The sequence below is a fragment of the Mytilus galloprovincialis genome, chromosome 8, assembly GCF_965363235.1.
Source record: "Mytilus galloprovincialis chromosome 8, xbMytGall1.hap1.1, whole genome shotgun sequence".
NCBI lineage: Eukaryota > Metazoa > Mollusca > Bivalvia > Mytilida > Mytilidae > Mytilus > Mytilus galloprovincialis.
The window spans coordinates 33,713,536-33,737,555 of record NC_134845.1 but is presented as its reverse complement, the minus strand read 5'-3'; the positions used below and the strand labels follow the sequence as shown (position 1 = coordinate 33,737,555).

At 31.9% G+C, this 24,020-nt stretch overlaps 2 protein-coding genes across 3 annotated transcripts; both read left to right on the top strand.

Moving 5' to 3' along the window:
- Nucleotides 1–10,776: 10,776 nt before the first annotated feature.
- Nucleotides 10,777–13,604, top strand: LOC143043010 (uncharacterized). Its single transcript, XM_076215507.1, has 3 exons — nucleotides 10,777–10,780; nucleotides 12,646–12,717; nucleotides 13,039–13,604. Exons 1-3 carry the CDS (start codon nucleotides 10,777–10,779, stop codon nucleotides 13,497–13,499), a joined length of 537 nt encoding a protein of 178 aa, XP_076071622.1. The 3' UTR covers nucleotides 13,500–13,604.
- A 5,023-nt stretch (nucleotides 13,605–18,627) lies between these two features.
- Nucleotides 18,628–22,922, top strand: LOC143043250 (fibrinogen-like protein A). 2 transcript variants are annotated; one of them, XM_076215648.1, is made up of 6 exons: nucleotides 18,628–18,759; nucleotides 19,564–19,644; nucleotides 19,750–19,880; nucleotides 21,342–21,438; nucleotides 21,819–21,983; nucleotides 22,631–22,922. In XM_076215648.1, exons 1-6 carry the CDS (start codon nucleotides 18,633–18,635, stop codon nucleotides 22,894–22,896), a joined length of 867 nt encoding a protein of 288 aa, XP_076071763.1. In that variant the 5' UTR covers nucleotides 18,628–18,632; the 3' UTR covers nucleotides 22,897–22,922. The 2 variants fall into 2 exon arrangements, with proteins under 2 accessions (XP_076071763.1, XP_076071764.1); XM_076215649.1 differs by lacking the exon at nucleotides 21,819–21,983.
- Nucleotides 22,923–24,020: the final 1,098 nt, after the last annotated feature.

The following is a 24,020-nucleotide window of genomic DNA, read 5'->3' as shown; positions in this document are numbered from 1 at the left end:
AAACTTTTTTATAGTTATTTTATTATTCCAACGGATCAAATATCATATATCATTGCATAGCAATATAATATTTCCCACAGAAAGTAACCAAAAGTTAGCGTGCAATTAATTCTAATATTGCACTAGTGCAATAAATCTTCAAAATTCATGACGTTATCAACGACAAAATCTTAGTTTAAACCAATTTTTACATTTTAAATAATATATTGCTATACAATTAAAGGGTTATTGCATGAATATTGTCCCTCGTGGAACATATATTGCATTCGTAAGCTCGTGCAACATAAAATTCTACTCTGGACAATATTCCACAATATTCATGCAATAACCCTATATTATCCAGTCAAAATAAAAAAGAATTAATATGATTATACCAAACATTAACAGAGAAAATTCTGTCAACATAACATTCAGATTATACTTTCAAACTTGTCATTCATAAACAAAATACCGAACTCTGGGGGAAATTAGGAGAATGTCCTTAAGCAAATGACAATATCAAAAGCTCAAACACGTTAAACATATGGATAACTACTATAGTATAGTACTAAGAACAGGTATTTTCCTAGGCAGAACCTGGTTTTATAGCTAGCTATAGTCGCAAGGAACAAAAAGTTGAATAAACTTCATACATGTACACTTTGTTAAAAGTGTACATACTACTAATTGAAACAAAGATACTGTGAACTGTTACATGTGCCAGAATGTTACTGAAGGAAAATCCTTAAAAAAAAACATTTTGTATTGGAGGGTATTATTATGGTAGTTTTATTTCTGTCCTAATCAATTAGGTGTGTTATTACTTGATTTTTTTCACGTGACTGGGCGGACTCTATCCCGTTTGCTTTTCATACACCAGTCTAACTATAGGCAGGTGTTTTTAGATAAACTCATCAATGAAGTATCCAGTTATGGTCATTGATCCGGTTAAAATATGTAAACTCTATATACGAATCCCCCGAAAAAATAATGAACAAAGCATTTTTTTCTGTAAAGCAGAGTTTAAAACCATGTAAAAATGCCACATTTTGGAATTTGTGGATATGAGAGTAAAACTATGACGACAGCAGTTGCAAAATATGCATATGTGATTATTCTATTACGTTTTGGAAAGGCAGAGGCGGATTAAGGTGGTGACAATCTCCTTTTTGTGGGAAACATTTGGTTCATTATTTAAGGAATCACTGAAACATGACTACCCTGACCCTCTCTTGGGCAATCAATGCACCCCTTTATGAACTTTTATAGACCTGCAAGTATTCTAAAAACAACAAACAAAAAATACAGAAAGTGACAAAAATTAAAAATTAAGTCCTCCAGAATTTGTACAAGTCAAGTGCTTTTGGCGGGGTTGACCATGTTTATGTGCTCGAACCTCGCCCTAAAACAGAGTAGCGGTGTAACAACAGAATACAAGTACATCAAGATAACCTATAAAACAAAGTTAGAGAAGGCTTGACTCGTCAAATCGGCATTAAGCATGCAAAAAACTACGAAAAGACAACAGACAACGTTTTAATGAACTTAGAGTACTCGTAGTCATCTTTTACTAAACAAAAAGGAATGGTTGAGCAAACTAACATTTCACTCTGTTCACATTCACAGGTTAAAAAGGTGTTGAAAATATTAATAAACAGTCTGCAAAGGGCTAGCTTTGTGAAATGCCAAAATGGAAGTTTCTAGTAAATGATATATTACAAAAGCTGTTCGTTATCATATCAGTATTTAGTTGTTATCAAATTAATTGAGAAACACCAACACTATTTTATGTCTGCAATATCCTTCGTTGGAATAGGAACATTTCAAAAGAAATCGTCCCAAAAATAGTAAAATAACAAAAATACCTATCTTCGAGAAAATTCTAAAAGGAAAATTCCTAAGCAAATGGCAATAAAAAATGTCTAACAAATTAAACGAACTGGTACAAACTGTCATATGACATATTCTTTACTAGGTACAAAAAATGATGGATTAGATATGGTTTTAGAGCTAGCTGAACCTCTCACTTGCATAACATGCGCATAAAATTTTATGTAGGTATTACTCAATACATCATCCATAGAACTTTTTTTTTTGTCATGAATAAAAAAAAATCAATCAGTTAATTTGAAATGTACATTTTGACTTTGGTCGTTTATGTTTTTTTTTTCTTTTTTTCTTTTTTTCTTTTTTTATCTGCAAACTATGTTGTATAAGCTTCACATATATAAAAAATCAGTTCCGTATCTTTATATGGTTCTAGATATTCCACTGATTTCAATATAATATCTGGTTGAGTATCAAAAAGTACTCAACAAATATAGGTTGAATTCGTTCACCAAGATTGTAATCTTTTCTTTTCTCATTCCTCGTATTGAAAGTCTCAAGAAACTTGAACTTGAATCTAAACTTTAGTATACAGACAAAGACAACTTAAAATGACTCCATGAAGTTATCCTAAAGAAAAAGACAGAGAATTTAAACTGATAATTATGTTTCGTTTCGCACTGCAATAACGATAGCTTAATCTGAAGGTTAGTGTATTTTTTTCTGGAGGAATTAGCAGGAACTATTTTGAAATGAAGGTTTTGTAGGCCCAATAATTCATCATGCTGCTGAACAGTAGATATTTATAATAAGATACACTGCATAACCTTTCTTAGAATATATATATGTCACCGAGTCCTATTTCTAAGTATTAATGAGTGCAACATTTCATTAATCACTATAGTATTATATCATTACAAAGACCATCTATCTTATTCTTGTATTTTCTTTTTTTTCAATGAAATGGCAGTAATACTGTCAATAAACTCCCCTTCGGCAATTACAGATGATTGTTCAATCTCCTCTCGACAAACATAACAACCATTCAAACTTCAATTTATATGGCTTGACATTCCTGTTTATGGTTTCAACAACATCATTTAACTACATACACTGGTTTTTCAAGGATGAATTTCTACTTCTATGAAAGGGTGAATCCTTTAATTCCCATTTAATGATATCTTGAGTTTGACTGCCTCAAAAACAGGTGCAATAACAATTCCAAGAAGCTTCATTTAATTATGTGCTTTGGTTAGAATGTACAAAACTCTTTTTCATCGGCACATAACTGCTTTGTAATAGGAAAATGTGAAACTATAAAAAAATTAATACCCAACATTTCTAATGAAACGATTTTTATATTTGTCAAGTGTTCTTCTGGCTCTGCATATAAAACCTACAAGCAATTAGTACTAAAATGATACGCCTAAAAAGAAATAAAAAAACAACAATGAAATACGTCATTTTTGAATGCATAATCAATTGGGGTTATGTTAAAATTAAAGGTACATGTATTAGGTCATAATGCCGGTCATTGACCTGCCTGCCCGAAGAATTGATATTTCTATATAAAACGAATATACATGATTATCCGATTAAAATAAAATGTACGTTACATAAACAGTTATTGGATATAGATATAATCCCTATGTTTTTCTATTTAAAGTTTTTCGTAGTATAAACACTAATTTCATCTGTTTTTAATACCTTTCGAATTTTAGTGTTCTCATATATAATCCACGTCCACTCTGTTTTTGTTAGATATATTTCTATTTGTTTCCATCTAATTAGTTCAGCCTTATTCAATTGATTTTAATAGTTTGTTCTTATGTTGTATTGTTACACCACTGTGCAAGGTTAAGGGAAGGTTTGGATCCTGCTAACATGTTTAAACCCACCACATTCTGTATGCATGTGTCTGTCGCTAGTCAGGAGCCTCTAACTCAGTGGTTGTCGTTTGTTGATGTGTTACATATTTGTTTTTCGTTAATTGTTTGGTTTTGGTACATCAGTTAGTCCGTAAGTTTATCGTTTGAATTGTTTAACATTTGTCATTTCGGGGCCTTTTATAGCTGACTATGCAATATTAGCTTTGCACATTGTCGAAGGCCGTAGTGTGACCTATAGTTAAAATTTCTGTTTAATGTTGTTTCTTGTAAAGAGTTGTCTCATTGGCATCCATACTCAATTCTTTGTTTTTTATTTACCCACTTTATGAGTAACATAATATAACAAATATGCGATTTAAATATTATTGCTTCAAGGACAGTAAAATAATAGTGGCAAGGGTGAACAAATCTTACTTCAAAATCTTTGTTGCATAAAATACGGTTTTTTTTCATATTGAAAGTGACTTATAAACCAAATGAGTCGGGTGTATTTTTATTGTATATGTAATATATTCGTATTTTGTTTAAATTTAACTGTCATTACACATGTCGCTATAAAAAAAATACTTAATATTACTTACTTACTATATTTTGTTCTTTTCTTTTTCTTATTTTCCATTTTTGTTTACGGGGAGGGGAGGATTCAATTATCGAAATTTATCTTTAAAACTGTTTATTTCATTACCCAGACCTTTTACGACCCTGTTACTGTCATAACTAAAATTATGTACGTATGAATGACAAAAGATATTGCACACTGATGTTATATAAACTAACGTGCCAAATTCAGACAGTCTCAGTAAAAGGGAGAAGGTTTGGTACCATTAAAACGTTAAATCCCGCTGCAAATGTTTGCATCTGTCCAAAGTCAGGAATCTGATGTACAGTTATTGTCGTTTGTGTATGAAATTTATACGTGTTTCTCGTTTCTCATTTTTATACAGATGAGACCGTTTGAATGGTTTAACACTAGTAATTTTGGGGCCCTTTATAGCTTGTTGTTCGGTGTGAACCATAGCTCCGTGTTCAAGGCCGTACATTGACCTATAATAGTTTACTTTTATAAATTGTAATTTGGATTGAGAGTTGTCTCATTGGCACTCACACCACATCTTCCTATATCTATAAAAAAAAAACATGCACTGAAAATTGAAACTACACATTAAGATTGAAAAAAAAGACACTGTAAGATTAAATAAATTGAAATTCTTATATTATGAGTTGGTGTGCACATTGTTTGAGCACGATCTTTAATACTATTTTGTTTAAGCACCACTGGACTCGCCAAAGGGGTCGAGTTCAATGATTGCATTATTCCTGGAACAAATCGTCGTCAATAGCTGTATATACTCATAACTTAACTTAGCAACACGACGGGTGCCACATGTGGAGCAGGATCTGCTTACCCTTCCGGAGCACCGAGTTTTTTGGTGGAATTCGTGTTGATTATTCTTTAGTTTTCTTTGTTGTGTCATGTGTACTATTGTTTGTCTGTTTGTCCCTCTGGTATCTTTCGTCCCTCTTTAAAGACATTAAAAAACATAAAAACATAATCCACTTTAATTGACTCATGTAAGGCCATTCTTTGACCTTTTATAACATTGTGACCTGATTGGAGAGATTTTTTGATTCTCATATCCCATCTTCTTACATACAGTAATCAGAATATCAAAAACTCTGCCCGATGAAATAACATGTATATTTTCATGAATATAATCTTTAAACGGAATATTTACATTCACTCGAGACGTTCGATTAAAGATATTACTTAAGTAGTAATTCATTGTTAAAATCAATTAGTTTGTACCGAAAACAAAACAAGGACAGTTTACTTTATGTTTCCTTTTGTATGCCCTGCATTCAGTTCTTATGCACTGGTACACTTTTATTCAATTATTTTGTCTATAACATTTTAGTACCTCAGTTGAAGTAGTTAATAAAATTAACGGTACCAATTTTCTGCACCAGATGCGCATTTCGACAATACGTGTCTTTTTAGTGATGCTCGTGGCCAAAATATGTAAAATTCAAAGCATGAGGGAGATACATTTCTTAATTTATAATAACTTTTAACATTTTGTAACAGCAAATTTAATAACGCCAAAAAATCCATATTTTCATGCCAGTGCCGGAGTACTGGCTACTGGGCTGGTGATGCCCTCGTAATATTCATAATGGTAAAGTTGCAGATTTATCAAACAAAATTTTGTATCAATTTTCATGGATATTTCTACCATTTTTGCAGAGTTATCTCCCTTTTCAATTCAAATCTCCATAGGAATTTATAATCGTGAGTTTTTAGTCTCCCTCAAGTAAGAATTTATGGGACTGTTTTCTGCGTATCTTTGAGGTATAATGCTAAAGATTAAAACTTAAAAATCTTCTGTTGCAATTGCTTTAAGGTTAGAGTCAAATTTATGCTAGATTGATAGGACTAATTAGATATTTTAAATATGTACGACAAACGTTTGAGTTTATCATGGAATAATTGGTTATTTGCATCACATATCATTTTCCCGAAAGCATTTAATTTATTCACATTTATTCTGCACTCGTTCTATTTGAGCAGTCAAAATGCGTTGAATGTATATTTCTATGTCGTATACAAGCACTGACCTGATATCACCTTTCCTCATGAATATTCAAAAAGAAGAGCCAGAACTATTTTTAAATATTCATATCGACATCTTCAATTTGTCCTTCTGTTTCCAGTGTATATCCTATCGTAGTCTAAAATCGTTCATCTTGTCAGTTCGTTAGGTATTTGTGTTTGAACTTAACACACGGGGGAACTCCGCATTGACGTCACTACGCTACTTCCGGCGTAGAAAAACAATGTAGAATACGTTTTTTCTGCACTTTTGAATAAAAAAACATTTCTGAAGGTAAGTTTTCATTGTTGTTCTCAATTATTGCTAAAAAATGCCAAATTTCTAATGCCCGTTTCAATCCCGACTTCCGAATGTCTAAAAACATTCTAGAACTTCACAAAATCCCACTTCCGGCCTCCATTGCTTTGTGTACATTCCATTCAGCGTCATCAATCTTGTGGCAGGCAATACAGGTCAAGCAAATCGTATTTTTAGGAATTTTAAAATGACATGCTCCTTACGTCTTTCACGATTTTCCCGCGAAAAAAGCCCAACCAAAATGAAAGGAAAACTAATTGAAAAAACGATGCCAGTGCCATAATTTTGTACAGGAATATAGAGTAGGTTAATGAAAAATAATTTACATTTATTTTTCATAGAATTTTCTTTTTATTCATTATAAAAAGATCGATATTCTGACCATCATGACTGTAGATAAATATTCATACAGAATTCCATTGATGTCAATGCAAAAGGGATGGCATTAAAAGAGTTTTCCTGTTGAATAAAACCCAAAATTATTGCAAACTATTTTGAAGCAATATCCCACAAAGAAATAACGTAATTGCCGTGGACTGGAAAATCCCCTAATTGACAGTAGAGCAATTTGATTGGGTAGAACGAATTGACATCACGTGATTTTGACGCCATTGAAATTTAAATGTAAACAAACAAGGTCAGAAGGTTCAGTATGGGACAGCATCGTACATTTAGTTACTGACAAATAATTATGAGTTACCAAGCTTGACAATGCATGGTAATAAAAAATGAAAGCTAAGTGTACAGAAAAAATAAGAAAAAAATAGCCTTAGGATAACGACTTATCATTACACCTGGATACAGCAAAGAGTGAGACGACTCAAAACTATTTCTATTTCAATTCTTCGAAAAACATATTTCACTTGTTAATATTTTTTGTTTATAACCAATAAATCATTATATGTTATGCGTATTGTTGATATTTTAGTCCATACTCAAACGCAATCGTTCACCATCGATTGGTTTCAACAGGTAATTTATTCATCATGTTCATTGTTCCTCCAAAGTTTGAATGAAATAAATAACAATAACACAATAACCAACAATTGAAAATGTTTTTTGTTTATAGATTGGAGTATAAAGACAATAAAAGTGTATTAACATGACATATAAACTGTACAGTTTGTGATATATAACAACAACAAAAACAAATAAAGACAACGATATAAGCTTTGGACCGAAACGGGATAAAAGCGTCGCTTTTCCCGATTCTATGCCTCATCCTTATATCGTTGATATGTCAAGTCAGAACACTATTAATGTCTATATAATTCATTAAAATTACATTTATTCCGTTCCTTATGCCACCCTTTGAAATCTATGTTCTTCAAATTTAAAAGAATTAAAATTAAAGAACCTTTGTGAGCACGCTCACATACCCCACGTCTTCATATTGTCACTGGAGAAACAAAATCTCGTGAAATTCTGTTGTGTGGTTTGAGAGGAGTTGCGATGACAAACTGTTGCAGTAGTACATTAAAGTAAATAAGTTCAAAGGGGCGTAACTCCTAGAAAAAAAATTGAATCGCAATTTCCCGTCGATATGCACAACTACATAGTATGTCCTTATTATCTGAAAAGGTTTCATGAAATTCTATTGTGTGGTTTGAGAGGAGTTGCGATGACAAACTGTTGCAGTAGTACATTAAAGTAAATAAGTTCAAAGGGGCGTAACTCCTAGAAAAAAATTGAATCGCAATTTCCCGTCGATATGCGCAACTACATAGTATGTCCTTATTATCTGAAAAGGTTTCATGAAATTCTATTGTGTGGTTTGAGAGGAGTTGCGATGACAAACTGTTGCAGTAGTACATTAAAGTAAATAAGTTCAAAGGGGCGTAACTCCTAGAAAAAAATTGAATCCCAATTTCCCGTCGATATGCGCAACTACATAGTATGTCCTTATTATCTGAAAAGGTTTCGTGAAATTCTATTGTGTGGTTTGATAGGAGTTGCGATGACAAGAAACAGGACTGACGGACGGACTGACGGACGGACGGACGGATGGGTCAAAAACATTATACCCTCTGCAAACCCGTTGCGTGGGGTATAAAAAGATATAAGGTTTGAATAATGATATTTTCATAGATGTCACAGTTACTTACACAGTTTGAAGAAGAAACAATGTTAAAATAATCGTACAAATCTGGTTTATTCTGGTAAGTTTATCCAAAATGAAGTATTGTTTGGTCATTTTTGAATCAGATAAATAGTTTGCAGATATGAATTACAAACTCATTAATAAAAGCAAATAAACAGCGTTAGGTGTATTGCCTTCAATAAATTCACTTTGTTGCAATACTAAGGATGTCCTTAATGAAGCATTTTAAAATACATATGTTTATATCGATTCATCAAGTCGTCGTTAAACACGTGACATGCTCTACTTTCATAATCTGTATCGAATCAATTGCTTCAGCTTATTTGTTTTGAAAATGTATATTGTTCGTTGTTTTATTCAATTGTCAAAAAAAAAGGAAAAAGGAAAATTTATTCCTTTCCTGAATGTACAGAAATATTGAATATCAATACTGTCAACCTCGTTGCAAAACATCTCTAAACTATGACAGCATTCAAATCTAAATAAAATATTCAAAAAATGTATTAAAAACCATTATATTCCAGGCTTTGTTGCAGGAGGTCATTCTACCCAATCTGGGCTGCAGTAGACTTTTTATATGCCTGCCATCTGACCCGAATTATCGCAAAACCACATATCGCAGTGAGTATGCTCCCATTTATGGTGGTGAATACGACAATGACTTTTTTGTACCAAATGTCAACGGCAATGACATACCATGTTCTGTATGCCGAACAAATGGAGCTTCTACTGTTCTAATGATACCGGGTAAAGACACTTTTTATGGTGGATGGAACATAGAGTATTATGGATATTTAGGTGCCCACGATTATACCTTTGCTGCAGCTACATCGCATATTTGCATGCACATACATCCCGAATTTGTGACTGGAGGAAGTCGTAACGACAATGGCAAACTTGTTCACCCAGTGGTTGGTGAATGTGGTGCACTTGAATGTCCACCTTATTAATAATTATCTGTTGACATGCGTTGTATGTTCCAAATAAATCAATATTTTTTTTTATATGATATACATATATACTTTCATATCTATTTCAATTTCATAAATTTGAAAAGGGTAAAGTTTGAATACTCTGATTCACTTTGCCGTATTGATGAGTCAGGATTCAAACAATGACATTTTTATTCAGTACAGAGACTGGTTAATCTGAATCTATGATTGTGTTTATTGATAAGTCTTATTCGAGATTTTGGGCTAGTTGAAAGTCGAAACTTTCATAGCACATCAACGTCTTATCGCGCTGCACATATACATGAAGTTTCAGTAAAGCGTTTAACAGATTGTAATCAATTCTTCTAACATGACGGTGGTATGAAAGTAAGGAGTTGACTGTTGGTGGCTTCGGGCAAATCTTTTATGGAGGTCTTCTCTGTTATTTTCCTCAATATTTTGGTGCATTGAGCCACAGATGTGACTTTTTCTGACAATGATACTAACTGAAAAGGAAAAGAAATCATTTTCAAGCTTTAAAACTAATTATTTTGTGTCATTTTTTAGTTTTTATGAAATCAAAAGCACATGTCCTATAAGACTAAAAAAAGGCAAAATACAGTACCTATAAATAAATATGTTCAAATTAAAAGCCTTTACCCCTTGAGACGCAAAATCTGACACCCCGAGTGACACTTTATACTTTGATGAACAACTATTTTTAAACCCAATTAATTTCAAGTAAGAAGCTGGTATTTTGTTAAATTCCATGATAGGAATTCAATTCTATATAAATCATTCGGGGGGAAGTCGTCTAAAATAGTTTTCATCCAGGAATTTGCATATGGAGCCTCAAAATCTGCAACACGGAAAACTAGGGCGAGGTGTTTGATGAAACAGAGCACTGAAAATTAATTATGTGTCAGTTCCTTCCATGCAATACATTATATGGTAAAAATAAATCTAAAAAAAGAAATTTTTATACTTGAACTTACTTTGATATTTTCTTTCACTTCGAAATTGCCACCCCGTGTCAAACATAGCCAACACCCCATATGTGGCATTCTACACAGTGCATTAAGGCAACATTAATGACATGATTAATTTACTAGCATACTAAACTTACGTATATGTTTGTTATGGGTATGTATTAGTGTCTTTTTTTAGTGTCTATTTATATACTTTATAGTTTATGTAATGTGCGATTAATGTCTCAATTTGTTTTATTTCAAATGCATATACACCCATTAAATTATAAACTAAATTCACATTGTTGTAATTCTAAAGGAATACTATTATGTACAATCCTAGTATTACCTTTCCCAAACTTTATAATTACAAACCCGTGAAAAATGTGAAATCAATCTAAGTGACCATTGTTAGTCTACAATAAAATATTTATCTTCACTTAACTTTTAAAATTCTATGAAGTGCGTAAAAGTTGTAAATGATTTGATGCTGAAACTCGACGGAAACATTTGATAGTGAAACAATTTTTAATTTGGGCAATGAAAACCATTTTGGATGATGTGACAGAATATGTTTCGCTTAATTGAAAAACATTATCTTGAAGGCACGTCATGAATAGTTTTAAAATAATACTACACAAAACACGACATAAAAACACGAATCCAACCAATACTGGTGGTTGTCTCATACACATTGGAAGGCTAATCAAATCATGTTCATCATGTGACACCCGTTGTATTGCTCATGTTAGTACAAACCCGGAAATTAGTCAAACTTGGTAGTCAAATTCGGGCAAAGTGGACGGGATTTTACACTTAGAACTATCCGCTATTATCTCTGTGTATATATAATGAATAGGTAAAACGCATTATTCCAAACACACAGTTCACAAAAAAAAGTTTGTATTAAATGACGGAAGATATAGAATATTCATGTATTATTTGATTTAACGACAAATAGACAAATAGACATATGGCGATAAAGGGATGAAAGGATTTTGCCATATTTCACCTGTTTGGCATGAATTCTGCCTTCAAAGCTGTTCTCTAGAAATTCCTTATCTCACATAAGAATTATAACAACTTGCATGCTATAATGAAAATAGTTATACGGCGTTAAATCTAAAAAAATCGACTACAAACAAGCCAGACCTGATACATATACGTTGACACGATAGGCGTCTCCTGCTGTACAGCCATCAAACTATAATCTATCATGAAAATTAACGAAAGGTTAAAGGCTGCTGTAGAGTACATACACGTTTTTACTTAACGTACACTGGCAAGCATTTCATGCATTTTCAGGACGTAACACAGTTGATAATGTGTAGAATAGGTAGTTCATACAATATGATGTTGGTCGGAATTTAAGCTTGTAAAATTTGGATGCCAAGGGAAAAAGAGTGTAATATATAAGAAAGGAAATTTAGCTTTGAAACCAGCAAACTATGGACAATAAATGAGATGTTGCAAGAATTCTTTAACATCCACATTCTGAACGGACATAACTGGAAATTGTAACTGTATCTTGAACAGTCAAATGGATCCTTTAACCCAGCAAGGTTTTACTGCTCGTCGAGGGAAGACCAAAAGTGACCATATTTCTACTCCCTTGTCACCATTGGAATATTGCCGATATATAACTTATTTTAAATATAGAATTGAGAAGTCAACCATCAAATACTATATTCACTCGCTTTCAGTTAGCCCGAGTAGTTCTTATACATGTATCTAACACACACATGTTCTGAAAGGATATCACAAATTTTCTAACTCAATCGCCGCAGTTAATTTTTAAAGGCACGATAACTTCCGTGCATATTCCTTTTTTGTCTTAATAAATGTTATTCCTGACAAAAGTATGCATATAAGGACACTATGTTTTAGTTAACCTTCAAACATAATGCATTTAGTGTCCAGCACACGTGTTGAATATTTTAATATTTCAAGACTGATTATTCCGATCACAAAGCGAAAGGAATCTCATATGCCTTGGCATTTTGTGATAATTAGTTTACTGAGCCACTTTTTCTTTGTCAGGTGTAGCTGTTACATACACTGTTTGGGGAAGAAAGTATTGTCCACATACAAATTCAAGTCTTGTTTATTCTGGTAAGTGTGTCTCAACTAGAATTATGAATTAATTGAGTGCATTTATAGTGAATATTCGGAAAAACACTTTATTTAAGTTCACATTTCAGTTCGCTCTACATTATTTACGGGACCGGGGCAGGCATTTATATATTTTAAACACCTAAGCAGATAAAACATATTCATAATCGTTGTACGTGTTTCAAAATGGATATATAATAAACCGTATTTTGTCTCAAATAAAAGATTCATGACAACTTTTTTTCGATTCCCGAAACTATATTTACTTTATATTTCAGTTTAGATGCATTCAACGTCATTTATTTAATACTTATATTTCAGGTTATGCTAGAGGCAGCTACTATGACCATCTTGGAGCTGCAGCAGACTATCTATGTCTGCCTCCGGACCCCAATTATCGAAGAACAACGTACAGTGGGCAGCATGGCGAAGTTTATGGTGGGGAATACGATAGCCCTTTCGTACCAAATGGAAACGGCAATGACGTACCTTGTGCTGTGTGCAGAAGAAATGAGGTTTCCACTGTTCTTATGATACCTGGCAAAGATACTTGTTATAAAGGATGGAACAGAGAATATTATGGATACTTAAATGCTCATCATTACTCGTTTCGTGCAGCAACATCGTTTGTTTGCTTGCATGTTAATCCTCAATTTGTTACTGGAGGTAGTCGTAACTATGAAGGGAAATTGTTTCAGCCGGTGGTTGGGATTTGTGGTGCTCTTCAGTGTCCACCATACGTTAATAATTATCCATTGACATGTGTTGTCTGTACCAAGTAAATTTACAATGATACTTTTGAAATTTAATATATATATATATGCATCTAATTTTCTCAACTTTTTTTGTTTTCATTTGAATATATTAAATAAAGAGCAATGTTTTAACTATATCGTTGTGTTATATCTTCAATTTGGGGGATACGCATGTACTATTTTAGAATGTTGTCGTACTGATATATATAGATACATACATATTCATGTGATATCAAACAGATAAATCGTTGTAAAAAAAAATGTAAAACTTGCAACCGAACAAAACCAAGAATGACAATAGCTAACTGGCTAACAGTACCCATCAGGGAGATCAAATATTCGTTATACTCAATGAGAATAGTTGTTTTATGTTATGGAACTGTAATCAAAGAAGTAAATAATGTATGCATAGTACAGTTATTGTCATGGAACTATTTTTGAACTTTCTTTCAAAAATATCTTTCTATTAGGTATATACAATGGTGTTTTTGGTCAATAAACTGAATTGTAAAGGTTTCAAGATTTTATACAAATGTGGTAAGATCCGAGAGCTATTACACAACGTTTGAAAATATTTCATGTTTACACTTTTAAGTGGATGTTAAATGATACTTTCAGCTAGGTTTTTTAACTTTAATTGTCTACATCCGATTTTTCTTTCAATCAACCAATGCAAACAACTGTTATGCGTCCTTTTTTTTAATGTTGTATCGTTTCTCCTTATATAGCACATGTTATGGCGAAGAGAAAATAATGAAGGTTATTTAATGGTTTTTTTTTTTTTGGTATTGATTTTATCAACATAGTAAAAATATCGAATAAGAAGGATCCATTCTGCCCAAGATATGAGAAAACATTGTAAAATGTAAGCATCATTTTAAGGTTCAAATTTGACTTCTTTGATGAAGGAGAGGCAAATGATTCTAAGGGGATATTTAAACTTATCAATAAAAAAAACTGGCAACGCTGTAATGAAAAACGAAAAACGACGAAAGACAAACAACAACAAACAAAACACAACATAGAAAATTAATTACCGAGCAACACGAACTCCACCACAATATATAAATGATAAACTTACGTCTTACCCAGTTTATTACGCTGCTGTGGAACACATAAAATATTGATTCTAACTCCAAATGTCTCCCTTGAAGTTCATTGTTTTTGTTGTATATGTATTATCTCATTACAGCAATTGATATATTGGAGGGGGTATTTATGAATGATACAGATATTTCAAATAAGGTAGTGTTCCTATTGTGATAAGGCAAAATAAACAGCAGTTTACCGATTGTTTAAACTCAAAAATCGGTAAAAGAGTATTGTTAAGGACCTTTATTACTTCTACGGATGATTCGAACTCAGTATTATCATTATTAAGCTGTGACCATATGAGTGGTGTTGAGGGTATGATAAACCATAGAATAAACTGAAAAGTGCGTATTGAATAGTTACACAGTTGGTCAGTATCGGTCAGATAAGTCCTGATGTCTATCGTAAAACTTTTGGAAAGAAGACTAAATCATTGTTTGTTACTTATGTTTCAATGGCCTCCTGACCGTCTGTGACTTGTTCAAAAGAGAATTCTATTTTGATTACAGACCCTCTTTAATCAACTACATTATATGTATGCATACACTCCGACTACTAGAAATCCTGGAAACATTCCGTCATTGTCGATTTCAGTGTTTAATTAGCTATGTTTCCTTATATTTCGAGTTTTGCAAATATAATTTTGTTAAACTTAAGTTAGGAAAAGATGGTGGTAGTCATTGTCTTGTTTTAATTGGAATCCGTTACTATATAAACCATATTGAATGAAACGGTTTCACACAATAGCAGTTTGGAAAATATACGTTATCTATCACTTAGGCATTTCGGAAAATATCAATCATGATCATTCTATGACATTTATTCTTGACCGCATATGAAAGACCAAAATCGATTCAGTTTCATTTGAAAAAGCATAGACAAAACCGTTTCTTATATAAATAAGTAATGCATTGAAAGATATAGCAATGATGTATCACAGAAAACTATAGCATTAGAGACACAAGTCCCTGTTTAAATGTAAGAATTACATCAGAAGAATACAAGTGCTATTTTCTCCCTTGTAATAATTATTGTAATGCTAAAACCTTTCTGTTTTAGAACTAGGTAACAATGCTTGATAAACTTACTGAATTTTTTTGAAGATTGAGCCTGTTAATATTCTCTTTAATCAATAAGAGCAACAGTAGTATACCTCTGTCAAAAACTCATAAATCGATTCAAAGAAAACAAATCCGGAACTCAAACCAAAGTCGCGGGAAACACATCAATTATAAACGGAAAACAACGGAACAAATGAAACACTGAACTCTTACAAAAACAAACGCCAACTTACATTGTACAAAGGCTGAAACGCATCAAACTAATTGAAAACAACTGTCCTGGTACTGGTAGTTTAATTTCAGAAAATGGGGAGGGGGGATAAACCTTGATTTATAGCTAGCTTAACCTCCTGCTTAAATATTTTCCGTTTCCGCAATGCTAAAAATACTTATTCAAACTCTGATTTAGGATTTAACTTTATAATATTTTCTTTCAGAACTTAATTTCCTTTTCAGCAATTAAAATTTCTACATATTTGGTAATATTCGTATGGGTACCAATATATCCCTCCGTTATAAGATTTGCTACGTTGTTGTTCTTGTCAAAGCAACTAATTTGCAACCAAAAGAAGAAAGTTCGGTAAGGTCCATATTCTATTATATAATTCAATGTTTCAACATTAAAAATGCATATATGTTTAGACCCATTGGTGGCTTTCGTCTTTTGTCTACTCTATGGTCGGGTTGTTGTCGCTTTGACACATTCCCCATTTCGATTCTCAATTTTATTAAGTTGATTGAATACCAAATGGTCCATAAACAAGATTTTGCAAAATTTGATTAAATTGTCAAAATCTTAACCATGTTATAATTAAGGCGTGTGAAACATAGAGCACAGGTCAGATTTTCAAGTCTTACCTGTGCTCTATCTTATATATTTAGGTGATATATTAAAAGTGTTGAAAAAATAATTTTGTCGACGCAATCTATTATTTTTCCTGTTCAAAATATCAACTTGAATTTAAACGTTTTATTTTTATTTTCTTGGAAAATCAAAATAATTGTTATTTGCTAAGTCATGAATAAAGTGCAGGTTTGCAAACTTTCAATAAAAAGCATCTTATCTAACTGGTGTATTCGATATAATTCATTGTTATATTGACTAATAAATCCTACTCTGGAATTGTGGCTACAACTTTGAGACTTTTAGGGCTTTATTGAATATCATTCATTCAGTTGATAAATCCAACCCAGTTACATGTATAGTGCTGATAATTTAGCTGCGATAATTAATAACTCTCTAAACATACTTTTTAAGTTTACCCATAGTAAGTTACTTAAGATGAATAAATATAAACAGCAATAACTGTCCTATCTCAGTATTTAGGTCCACAAAGGAAACTTTATACAAATATTGGATGGTGAATTCAATTGGTCTGTTTTACGCCGTTTCCAAATCAAAACGAATTGACTTTGCTCGTGTATGTAGTAACGCTATAGATTTTAAAGAATCTATGTATAACTACATGTAGTTTATTATTTTAGGCCAGGCTAGACTAGCAGTAAGGGATTTTCCTATAACATATCAAGTAAAACCTTTACTCAAGTAAAGATACATTAACTGTCGAAATGCGCATCCGGTGCAAACAATATGTACCGTTAATGTTATGATTCCATAGATAAAAATATTTGATTTGGAAATTTGACTGTAATTCGGGCATCCTCATAACAAACGGAATATCACAGTTGTGAAAAAAGCCTGTAAATTAAGATACCAGTACGATTAGTTAAACCCATTGATCTTTGGAATAAAATGCACTTTGATTCATAAGACTATTTTCTCTAGGGAAATTAAATTTCGAAAATGAATTCCCCATAAAATATCATAATTTATTGATGAAGTAAACACATATGTTTTCTCTGATTTTCATTTAAATTTAACAAAATAAATTTTTAACAAAATATCTTGCGGAAATTGTTCTCAATATAACTTCTATTTATTAAAAGTCATATCCCACGCTTTTTCAAATAACATGCCTCATGCAAATAAACACTTTAAAATTTAAAATCAAACCTATCTTGGGAACTGACAGGTGGATCAGTAACAATGTAATTGCTAATTTACAACAACATGTATACAATCCATCTGATTTGATAGTTTAATCAGTAATGAACGTATTAAGATTACTTAAGTTTTTCTTCTGCTTTTTCACTTTTCCCAATGGATAAAAGCGGAAATGGAATTGTCGATCAGTCATTGTAAATCGCTAAGCCCGTCTTGAAAGTACTAAGACATACCTGAAAAACAACTTATTAACAACAAACTGAAACTATCGATAATCAGAAATAAGCAGTTCATTCAAACTATTTGCAGTTTTCAAGATAATAGGGTAAACATCATCATTAATTATAGAAAGAAATCCGATAAGGAGTTGACTAGCAATTTTGATCTTCTTGATTTTGTCTTCCTGATCGTTTTGGCCCTTGAACGTTACTAGCTTTATAAGACAATTCTTTATTAGAAACATATGCAAAGCTATACTGATGGATGCATTTAAGGACTATGCTATAAATTTGGTAAAGCGCGAACCAGCCAAATGTTGTCATTAGAATTGAAACAGAATCATATATAATTCGTGCTCAATGTGACGCCTTAAAGTAACAATGTTATTTCCTATCTAGTCATTGTTAGACTGTAGGAATGAGATATTGTGATACGGCCAACAATATTCAAAATAAAGCGTGATATTGGAGGTATATTGGCCCTTATCGAACATACTTCTTTTTCAAAGTAACGACAACCAGTCAATTAATATTGAATCAAACCAGCATAGTACTTTTACTTGTTTACTTTATGAAATATTTAAAAATTCAACTGTGGTTTAAAAATAGATATTTCAAAAATAATGTGAAATATGAAACATTAAATTAAATTTAATATTTCTCAAATTCAACCTCATTCTAAAGTTTCTTATAAACATCTGTCACCTTATTCGCATTACATGTGTCATGCAATAATCTTGAACATATATAAGTAGTTGTCTTGTTTGTAATTCAAAGCTCATTAATGAGTTTTCGCTATACTTATAATAATATGATGAAGTTATTGCTAGTGTCAGTAATTGTAGCTTATCTGAGTATATTGGTTTTTGCATTTCCAAGCAAACGTCAGATGACATCAACATCAGATTCAGGTAGTGTTAAAATAATTAAATGTAGAATAAATGATGACTTCTTACCAAATCATTAGTCTGTGCAAATATTAATACATGAATAAAAAAATTAATTTTCAGAAACATACATGTTTTTCTTACAGGAACAGCTATAATTTCTAATTATTTATTGACAATTGGTATGGTACAATAAATGTATAACGCGTACATTTACAAGTACTATATTATTATTTATGAATGATGGATTCACTTTCAAAGCGATTGTGATGTACTACTGAAAGTTAATAATGAATTTGAAAGATATTTCAATGAAAGAAAATAAGCTGAATTAACATTAGTTTTATCACCAAAACAGTGATGCATTGTTGTAAAACGTCACGATTATTAAACATGATTGCTTGATTGTTGCTTGTTTAACATCAATTACAAATTGTTTCCAACATATTCAGGATGGATATAAATAACCAACAAGTACGGTTTGTAAGGTAGGAGTCAACCCGGTCAAAATGCAAAGTATTTAGATGATAACTGAAACTGAGAGTATGTAGTAAAGGACCATACTGTTCGACTGTCATCGTGTAAGAAGAATCATATTTGTCTTTTTTATAAAGGGGCCTGGTTATTCATTTATCTATTCACAGAAAAATCGGACGCAATATTTTAGCAAGGGATGTACTGCCAAACGGAAGACACGCTAGAAATGCAAACATCGGGGTATGGTTATGTAATATTTTATAACATAGTATTACTTACATAAGTTTTAATCATGTTATGATAATTGATTAAACAAATGAACCAAATATATTTTGATGATTTATATTATAGGAGTTTGCTTTTATGGTAAAACTGCTGAAAGTGTTCTAAGTATTCTTGCAACCGGTAATTACAGAACAGTCACTCCTTCAGGTTTGTACTATATTTTTATCATTTTGATATGTAATAATAGGGTATGGACAAAAGTGGCTGATTTAAAATCATATATCATTCAAACTCTCTGCTTACCTTTTACAGTCCGAAGACCAAAAGACTGTTCGGACTTGGATCCTGAATTAGACACAAGTGGAGTGTATACGATATATCCGACAATCGGAAGAGGTTTCAAGGCGTATTGTGATATGAAAACCGATGGCGGACGTTGGACAGTGAGTTAAATTCTAAACGAATTTGTATATTTTTTTTAATTTAGACAGAATATGCATATTAGACCATTTGTAGACATTGCTATTGAACTTCAGTTTATTTATCATATTAGATTAATCTTATCTAAAAGATAAAAAAAAAACATCGATATAATGTACATGCATATGTTTGCAACAAGTTTTTAACATTACATATGTCTGTGGAAATACTAAATCTCAGTCATCATACTGTAGGCATTAGTGTCGAGGTGTAGATCAGGATTGTTTTACAACAATATAAACAGTCAGGATTCTACTTCGTCAAAATTATCTCCCCATTACGCCAGTTCATTTTCACAATGGTAGAAATGGAAGCCATTGTAGGGATGACGGGCTACCAATTTTGCTCCTTGAAACCTATTTTATCCACATTACACCATTACGATCCTTATATGTCAGTTGTATTTTAAAAGATAGCTAATGAGCATCAGTTAATGATCTTGTCTGCATTAATTCAACTTAAAACTATTGTCTGATCGGTTGTCAGGTGGAATTTTCGAAAATTCATAAACATTTTAAAAAATTCTAATTAAATATTTCGTGGAAGGGCAGACTAGATTTTTTTAGTGGTTGAAGACTATAAACATTAGTTATCACACACAAAAATTATAATTTTTCGAAGATATGCATTTTCATCATCATACTAGAAAGACTGTTGTCAAGTACTTTCAGTAAAAAAATAGCTATTCGAACACACCTCCGTTTTTTTTTTTTTTTTTTTTTGTGATTCATTAGATAGGTATTTCACTTGACCCATATATTTCATCTTTAAGTACTGTGAAATTTTAATGTTATAAAGTCAACCTGTAGCTTTGATATATAAAAATGATAGAATCTGAAGCGAAACGATGTATGAAATATTCTTGCTTTGTACGATATCAAGACAAAATATTCAACTCAAACACGCCCTAACATAAAAAGGTGCACTCGATTTTCTCTTTTCGATACTATTGTTACCCATTTTTTGGAATTTTTTCCTGAGTCACATAATAGAAGGGCAGACACAAAAATTACTGAACTAATAGATTGATATGTTAACTGTCCGTGGTAATTTAAAAAAAATGGAGGTTATGCATTTTCTTCATCCAACTTGAAAGATATCCATGTCGTCGACTTGATATCTTATTGTTCTGCTTAACTATGTACTAGATAATTTGAAAACTTATGCAGTTAGTGTTTTTAAAATAAAACACTTCGTAATTAAGAAGTAATTGCAATATTGTTTGTTTCTATTAACTTTTAAAAATTTTGTCACTATAGTAAACATTACAGTACACATTTATCGCCTTCTCTAACAAAGAGTTTCGATTCTTTTGTTCTATTTGAACCGGGTTTCCGACTGTAAATCTGCAATTATGACAAAAAAAAGTTTTAATCTTCACAGATGAACAATTTAATATACATATATATTTATGACGTTTAAAGGTAATTGTAAGACGAATTGATGGATCCCAGGATTTTAACAAGAAATGGATTGAATATGAGAAAGGATTTGGAAATCTTCAAAGGGAATTTTGGCTTGGTAAGTTTGTTAAACAAAATTTACGAAAATTAATGTCTGTCACTGAAGCATAGTAACTGATTGTTTGTCAAAGGGATAGTGGTAAATTTGGTAATGAGGAACTTCAATCATTTTCCATAGGATGAATAGAAGGTATTTTCTTTTAGTGAAAAGCAATCAATCGTTTTGAAACTGTTAGACATGAAAAGCTTTTTTCCCTCACATAGCTTTTCTCTAATATTTGTTGAAGTGGGTTATCAGCTCTAACAGTTGCTGTTTGGATTTGGAACTTGTTGATGAATAACATATTTAACAATGTACGAACCCAAACACTAACAAAACAAATAAATGTGTCCCAAAATGTTCTCAGTTTTTATTAGTTTTTATATCTGATATTCTAGGAAATAAGTTCTTACATACATTGACATCAACAGGAAGGATTGAAATGCGGGTAGATATTGAAAATTTCAAAAAAGAAAAAAGATATGCTAAGTACTCTACATTCAAGGTTGGCGATGCTGCCTCCGAATACAGGCTAACAGTAAAGGGATATACAGGAAACGTTGGTATGAAACATATAATTTAATTTACATTTATCCTTGTTCACACAACACAGAGATCACTAGCATTAACCGGGTTAGCTCCAAACAGGAAAATGGTTACAAAAGAGGGACAAAAGATACCAAAGGGACAGTCAAACTCATAAATCTAAGACAAACTGAAGAGAGGACCACGCGTCATACATTTTACACTCACCATTGCTAATTGGTTGCCCGATGCAATGAGTCGGAATTTAGACTAACAAGTGACATTGTTTTGATATCTTAGATAAAAAAAAAAGTCGTCAGATTTGTAAATTACTGATTGTTAACAATCCTTTGCTACGATATTTTACCGGATTATGGTTTCAAATGCTCAATGATGTATGCGTAAAAAGTTATGTTCGACTTAAAAGACTGCTATATGGATAAATTATTTGTATTTCATTGAGATGATTTGCACATCGGTTAAAATATTGTTGGTCCAATCTTCATCTGTTCATGAGTTTTCAAAGTTATCTCATTGGCAATCATACCACATCTTCTTCTTTTATATTATCAATAAACAAATGAGTTTGAATTATACCAGATCATAGACCAAAAGAGCTTCAAAATTAGAGATACAAATTCTTATAGTAATCCGGATACATATTACCTCTTCTTGTGTATTGTAGCTGATGCATTTGCACACGGACACCATAGTGGTCAGAGATTTACGACATCTGATAATGATAATGATCAGAACAGCTCTTTTAATTGTGCAAAGCTCAATAGGGATGGGAGTGGCTGGTGGTTTTCCAGTTGTGAAGCAGTGTGCTTTACTTGTCCGTATACCAACAACAAAAAAGGTTTTAGTGGAAATGGGCTGATGCAGTGGGAGATTTGGAAAGGGTCTGAATATTCATTGAAATATGCATCAATGATGATACGTCGAGTTTAAGTCTGTCTTATTAAATATTTATCTGATATATGTTTTTTATTATTGATTTACTTTAATTATGTATACTTCAAACCAAAACTTAGCAGTATGTTTGTCAGCAAGGTATTCAGAAAAAGAGACCATAGTACATGTCCATAAATTTTTAAATGACATGAATATCAATTACTAGTGTATGGTCATTTTTATAGATTGACTTTTTGTAAAAGTATGAATTATTGTTCATAAATACTCTTCAACTTTGTACTGGTTTGGCTTTCTAACAAGTCAGATCTGAGCATCACTGGTGTGTTATATGACGACGAAATGCGCGTCTGGCCCGGCGTATTAAATTCTAAGACTGGTACCTTTGATAACTATTTACACCACTGGTTCGATGAAACTGCTGGTTGACATTTCGTCCTAGAGGGTATCACTTGCCCAGTAGTCAGCACTTCGGTGTTGACATTAATATCAATTATATTGTCATTTTTATAAATTTACTGTTTGCAAAAGTATGAATTATTCGACATACTCAGTATTTTATTATCCCAGGAATAGATAACCTTACCTGTATTTGGTACCACTTTGAGGAATTTTTGTCATTAATGCTCTTCATCTCTGTACTTGTTTGGCTTTCTAACTATTTTTATCTGAGTGTCACTGATAAGTCTTATGTAGACGAAACACGTGTCTGACGTATTTAATTATAAGCCTGGTACTTAGTATCAATATGTTACAATCTGTCTGCAAAAAATAGGGCCTTGTTAAATCTGTTTGTAACTGAGTGACCATACAAAGTTAGTAATAATTGAATTTTGTGTCTGCAATAACCAACTTCGCAATAAGAATATTCAAAACGTAAAACTTATATGATTATTAAAATGAACAAAGTCATTTCTCAATTGAAGTTTCGTCAAATCTTAGATTCTTCATTATCTTTATAGACCTTCATTTTTGTCACAAATATACAAATCAACCAGCTAGGTGTGAAATTTTAATTTGGGTCGTTTACTTGTTAATCATTTGTTTTATATGTAAACTATGTTGTATTAGCTTTACATATCTAATTTCAGATCTGTATCTTTATATGGTTCTTGATATTACACTGATTGCAATATAATATATGTTGGAGTATTATGAAGTTC